This window comes from Calliphora vicina, chromosome 2 (genome assembly GCF_958450345.1).
Source record: "Calliphora vicina chromosome 2, idCalVici1.1, whole genome shotgun sequence".
Lineage (NCBI taxonomy): Eukaryota > Metazoa > Arthropoda > Insecta > Diptera > Calliphoridae > Calliphora > Calliphora vicina.
In genome coordinates, this window is record NC_088781.1 from 95687028 (window position 1) to 95694262 (window position 7235).

General features: G+C 30.2%; 1 protein-coding gene across 1 annotated transcript; it reads right to left on the reverse strand.

Moving 5' to 3' along the window:
- Window positions 1–4426: 4426 nt before the first annotated feature.
- On the reverse strand, window positions 4427–6538 carry LOC135950730 (uncharacterized). Its single transcript, XM_065500264.1, has 3 exons — window positions 6302–6538; window positions 5996–6205; window positions 4427–5104 (listed from the first exon to the last, which is right to left on the reverse strand). Exons 1-3 carry the CDS (start codon window positions 6536–6538, stop codon window positions 4427–4429), a joined length of 1125 nt encoding a protein of 374 aa, XP_065356336.1.
- Between the last annotated feature and the right edge of the window lie 697 nt (window positions 6539–7235).

A 7235-nucleotide genomic window follows, 5' to 3' on the forward strand; every position in this document is an offset into this window, starting at 1 on the left:
AAAAATCGCAACATAGACTTTATGTTTTCATTTAGTTTTTCTCCCAGTATGTCATCCTATGCTGAATGACTTTTATGTGAAGAGGAAGACTTCATTTATTGATGCAATTATTTAGTGAAAATAATTTAAATAACAAATATAAAGAAATATTGAATATATATTCATGTTAAAAAAAAATAGTGAATTTGTGTCTTTAATTTAGTACCAAAAATATTTGAATAAACTCCTCTTATTTTTCCGCCATACTGAGCAAATAATTTTCTGTTTTTCTCTATTTGATCAAACAATTATTTCATGAAAGTATTTGATATAGTGTGACCACACGGCAAATAAATTTACTGATTCTTTTTCGCAGCAGACAACAAAATTCATTAAAACTTTAATAAAATAATTGCTTTCGAATTTCAAATAAGTGCTTTAACCTTAAAAATATTTGCAAGATCAAATTATATATTTTTTAGGTATTTACATATATAGGTAGTGGTCACACTTTGTTCACATTAAGAAAATATTTTGTGTGCCGACAAATAATTTTGTTTGACTAAAATCATCAGTTTTGTTGTTTGCTCTAAATTTTATTTGTGGTCAAATTGGCAATGAAATATTTGACGATAAACGTCAAATATTAGCTGTGTCTGACCGTACCTTAAGGCTTGTGTTGGTAAGCTATTATAATATTTTTCTCAATTCATTTGGTTTGTTGGGATCCCAACTTTATCATTTATATACAGCCCAATCATGAATAATAAAATCCGCGGAAGTTTTTTCCCTTTTCCCAATTTTGACATTGAATTTGAATAGGAAAAATGGGAAAAGGGTAAAAACTCTCGCGGATTTTTTATTCATGATTGGGCTGATATTTATTATATTACCAATTATTTTGCATGTCCACTCGGTATGAAATTTACATGCAAAACACTTTCAACAATTTTACTCAAAAAAATTAAAAGGTACAACAAGACTTGAGAATGTTATGAAAAAGATAAGCCTTTTTCAATATTTTGTTTTCAATACTATAGAAATAGTTGTGTATAATAAGAATTTCTAAAGCATTGTTAAAAACGGCTTGTGAATTAACATTTTATAAATATTATTGTTATAAATGAAATTAAGAAAAGCTTAAAACCCACTATTTATATAAGCTTATTCTCAAGTTGTATTGTAGTTTGATTACTATATGGTATGTTGAGATGAATGTGTTCAGTTACTTGCATGTGTAAACGCGAGGTAAATTAAAAACAAAAAATGTAATGTGGCACCACTGAATTATAAATTTTGTTATATTTACCCTACAAGAAATTGATGACTGAAACTAACCCTAGGTCTACACGTAGCAATATTTATTGCTGCAATTGTCAAATTTGATTGCGTCAATGAAATTTGCGAGTGTAGACCGCAAATTGCCATAGGTAGCAATCTATTGCGCAATGATTGCTATACTTACTGATTGCTTGAGCAATTATTGCTAAGCAATAAGCTGTCATTTCTGTTGTCAAATTTATTATTTCTATGAGTCAGCATTTTTGTATATACATTTTATATTGTTTATTGTTTGTTTTTTGGATAATTTTATTAATAATGGAGTGGCGAATAGAAGATACGTTTAAAATTATTAATTTGTACCGGCAGTTCCCTTGTTTATGGGATTTTCAAAGTCCTTATTACAAAAGGATTGACAAAAAGAAAAACGCATGGGAAGAAATCGCAAAAAATATGGACAAAAGCGAGGAGGTCGTAAAAAAAATTAAAATTTAAGGACCGCGTATTTAAATGAGAAAAAGAAAGTGGACTCCTGCAATAAGAAGTCTGGGTCGTCGGCAGAGGATCTGTACACTCCCCACTTGTTTTATTACAGCGAGTTGAAGTTTTTGGACTCGTCAGTTACTTTAAGAGAAACTAAAAGTAATTTAAATTTTTCAAATGTAAGTATATATGTATAGAATACTAATACTTTGAAAATTAACTAATATCGGTTTTATTTTTTAGGAAGAAACTGAAATGATTGAATTTTCCCCAACAGTGGATTTAACAGAAGATCGGTCATTGAACAACGATAGCACTTCGTGGTCCGAAAGTGATACACCACATTCCAAAAAAAAGTATTTCAAAAGAGCCAGTTATATCTCAAGTTTCAGAGGAAAAAGAGAGTATGTTTTCAACTTTTGGGAAATCAGTTGGTATGCAGTTGGAGAAAATGGACCTGAATTCTGCAATGGAAGCCATGTCAGAAATTCAAAAGCTGATTATGGAAAAGATGAAACGGCGAGATGTTTTAGAAACGGCCATGCTAGACGCAAATCTAATATAATTGTTTACACTGTCTAACATATCGACGTTTCATCTTTTCCATAATCAGCTTTTGAATTTAACAGTTTATATTATTTTTTTCGAACTTGTATGTTTCAACTTTAAAGTTATTTTAAGTTTTTTCCATATCAAATTTTTAATTAATATATGTAGACAGGTGCACATAGTTTTTGTTTTTTAACGGTGACTACAATGTAGCTTATTATATTTAATTCAAAAAATCGCTTTAAACGAAAGACTAACGCCCCAATTGTGTAAATCACGTCAACAAAATGAAAATTATATGAAGAGCAAAAAAAATTTGTGTGTTAAACAAAAACTTTTTTTTTTAAATATTTTAGGCCTTATTCATAATCAATTTTTATTTTTACAAAAGGTTTATAAAATAAAATTTAAATACAAAATTTGTTTATAATTAAATTTAAAAATTGATTATGAATAAGGCCTTTAAATTTTGTTTTTGCTGTCAATATAAATAACACTTTGTTAACGTGATTTTCACATTAGGGTGTAAGTTAATGTTCCTATGTAAATATTAATTTACTTATATTTAAAAATAAATGAAGTACAAATTTTTTAATAAAGCTATTTTAAATTGAAATTGTAACTACTTATTACAACTTAAAACAAGTAAGCAAGTATAGACGGTCAAGTCCGACCATATGATACCCTGCTAGTGTTTATAAACCGGATAACCGAAAAACCGGGATTTTTCCGAAATGTCGCATTTTTGCGAATCGGTTAATTTTAAATGTTGATTTTCGGTTTACCTTTTTTTTAAATTTGTGACTAAAATAAATCTCATGATTTGATGAATTTTTTATAGTTATTATATACACATTATATCAAATATGTATTTGGTCTGATTTGAAACCTAAATTGCTGATATACAATATAAAGTTCATTCAATAAAATGTTTTAATAATTACAATGATTGTAAGTAGTAGAAGATGAAGAGTTTGCTTAAACATTTTAACAAAATCAATTACACACAATGCAACTATGAAAAATTTAAATTACACTCCGCATAATTCTTGGCTAATGACACATTAAAAACTTAGTGATGATTTTACCAAACGTTAATTAAATTGAATTTGATGTTCATACTTTCTTTCAATAAATTAGTGTTTTGTTCTTAAAATTGTATTTTATTTCGTTAGCTTAGTGTCCAAACATGCTAAGTTATTTTTCAGAAATATTACAGAAGAGAAAAAACGTTATTACATCTGTTGACCTGTGTTATGAACCGATCGTCACAAAATTTGTTAATGCTATTTCGGCCTTTATAAAACTTATTTGTACTTAATTTGGTTTGTATATCTATATAAATAATGTATTTATTACAGATTAACTATTTTAAGATATGGAAATCGTATCGTAATAAACCGATTTTAAACAAATTCGTCCTTGGGGCAATATAAAAGATTTTTACTACAGTACTTTTGAAGTTATTTATACAATTTCTATGAAGATGTATTAGGAATTTATACTTTTTGAAAAGCTTACATTACATTCAATATTTTAAATGAAAACAAATTTCAAAATTGTTTACCAGGTCCATCCAAAAAACGCATATTTTTTATGTAAAATTCAACTTAGGGCAAAAATTCTCAAATCGCATAGTCGATATCAAAATAAAGTAGCCCATTTCATTTAATTTTGTAAAGGATCGGAGCCCTTTTCAAAACCCTCCCCTGGTATGGATATTATAGCCAAAAAACTAAAAAATTCCATTTTTGGAATTTTCGAACACTTTTTGGGGAATTGCGGGATTCCTGATTATAAATTTCAAAATTTGTTTTTATTTTTCCACTTTCAATATAAAAATCTATGTACACATATATAAATCTATATACAATTTCATTTAAATCGGACTAGTTTTTTTATACCACTGTGCTATGGTGGTGTAGGGTAGTTACATTTTATTTCTTTAACATGCTTTTAGATTATCTTTTTTTAATGTTTGTGGTGGTCCTGAAAAGGACCGATTGTTTAAAGAAGTTTAATCAATTGTAACTGAAACAGGATTGGCCACTTGTTTCTCAATTTTCTGCCATTGGAAAGGCACATCTCCTTCGATCAGGTACTTTTTTACGTTCTCCCTCATTTGATTTGCAAATCAAACCGTATCATGTTCTTGTGATGGTAATGGTGTCATTGTTTGAGGAAGTTGTAGATTATGCTCATCGTGAAAATCAAATGAACTTTTGGTTAAAAAGTTGTGTAAAACGCAACAAGTCTGCACTATTTTATCAGTAGTTAACAAGTCTACTTCTATTGGACGATGAAAAATGCGGAATCTGTTTGCTAGTCTTCCAAATGCCATTTCTACTGTCATCCTAGCCCGACTCAGCCTATAATTAAATATTTCTTCAGGTGTTGTCAGTTTTCTGTTGCGATTATACGCCTTCATCATGTTGCGATCCAAGCCGAATATGTCGTCACCTATGAAAAAGTACGATGTTTTTGCAACTTGACCCGGTAAAGCTTCGTCGTCCGGAAAATTCAACTTTCCTTGATTCATGGCTTGTTGTAGTGAGCTGTTTTTCAACACAACAACATCCGATGCTCTTCCATTGCCGCCCACATCAATGTAGATAAACTTGCTGTTTGCATCCACTACTGCTAAAAGGACCGTGCTGAAAAACCCTTTGTAATTATAAAAGTTGGAGCCTGCGTGCTGTGGATTTTTGATGCGGATATGCTTTCCGTCTATAGCACCCAAAGTGTGTGGGAATTGCCACAAACTATTAAAACCTTCGGCAACAGCTTTCCACTCTTGCTGAGTAGAAGGAGTCTGTATGAATTACAACATTAACAAAAACAAGTAAGAGTGCTATATTCGGCTATGCCGAATCTTATATACCCTTCACCTTTGTTGTGGATGCATTATTATTTTTTATAAATAGTATATATGTATGTACATTGCCCACTTTCAGCATACAGCATCCTAAATTTATCAAGAACACAAAAAACAACAACAACGCCAAACGAAACAAAACACCAAAAGAAAAAACAAAAACAAAATACGCAAGGCAATGAAACCAACACACATCCAAATATACGTTTAATTGTATAAAAAACAACAACAACGCCAAAAGAAACAAAATACGCAAAGCATGCACATTCAAACATACGATTTGTTGATTTTTTGTCAAAAAAACCAACACACAACCAAACAAAACTTTAGTTGTATAAAAAACAACAACAACGCCAAAAGAAACAAAACACAAAAAAAACAAAATACACAAAGCTTGCACATCCAAGCATACGTTTTGTTGTTTTTTGTCAAAGCATGCAATACATTGTGTTTTTTGATGAAATTTTCAGAGGTTGTCTCGGATTTTTGCTCATATCTCCGTTATTTATGGACGGATTTTGCTGATTTTAAATAGCAAAATTCTCGAAAGTATGTCTGACAGAATTGTTGAAGATTTGGATCCCGGAGATATCTGGGGCCTTCAGAAAATTGATTTCAACAGACAGACAGACGGACAGACAGACAGACAGACAGACAGACGGACATGGCTTAATCGACTCCGCTATCTATAAGGATCCAGAATATATATACTTTATAGGGTCGGAAATGAAAAATGTAGAAATTACAAACGGAATGACAAACTTATATATACCCTTCTCACGAAGCTGAAGGGTATAATAATATAACTATTTCAATTATTATAATTACTTTAAGGTGATCATGTCTAAGTGCTTCAACAATAGCTTCGAGAACCTCTGGTACGAATTTGCTTATTGTTTTGCGCGAAACTCGTGACAGATACTCCAACGACCTATATGAATCCCCAGTGGCTAAAAAGCGTAGTGTTATGGCAAGACGAATACGAGAACTGATTGAAGTTCTCATTACTGTATTTTGTTTCTTAATTTTATGATGAACCTAAAATCAAAACACATATTATACACTAATTTACAAATTATTTTATAAATACTATGTACATACGTACAATTTCCATATATATATATGTATACGTACCTGCCCAAGAAGAACTTCGAAACTTTCCACATTTAAACGACAAAAGTTTTTATAGTCCTTTGAGTCCCACAGTATATCTTTCAAAAGATGACTTTCCAGACTATGAATCTCTCTATTCTGAAGGAAGGGCTTTACCCAATATCTCCGTTCAGAGGATTGTTCCTCATCATCACAAATGTTGACGATATCTACAATGTTCTTCAAAGCGACCAAAAGTTTCACATTTTTACCGGACATTCTTGCACAATTTGTACTCAAAATTTTGGTTTAGAGGCATTGAAACTATTAGGTTAAAACAATAAATGCCTTATTCATTGAGAATTTTTAAATCTAAACAACGTATTAAAATCGAATGCTGTATGGAAATTTTGCTTTAAAACATTGTTTAAATTTAAAATTTGTTTATGAAAATGGGGGTTAAATGATGTAATTTTTTAAGTCGAAACAATTAAAAAAACTGAATTAACACTAAAATATAATAAATTACTTCACTCACAATTTATAAGCACTTAATAGGGTCGGTTATATATTTGTATTACAGTTTAATTATACAAGAAACGCACACAATTAAAAAAAATCTGCAAAATACACCACTGTTGTTCAAACAACTTCTCGCGTTGAAAATTTTGTATTTGTGATGAAGCAATTTTACGTATTCTCCACCTAAAGCAATAAGCAATCGCTGTGTCGTTGTTCTGCCGACGTTATTGCTTGTGTGTAGCAATAAAAATTGCTACGTGGAGACCTAGGGTAACACATACAAAACACATACATACTAACACATTTGCAATTTTTTTATATTGAATTTTTGCTACTGGCGTTGCCATTGATTTTCTTTTTATACCAGTTTCGGCTGATATTTGTATTAAGCTAAATTTAGTTATATTTTAATGTTTATACATGTTTATTTAACTAAATTTTAAATAACTCGACT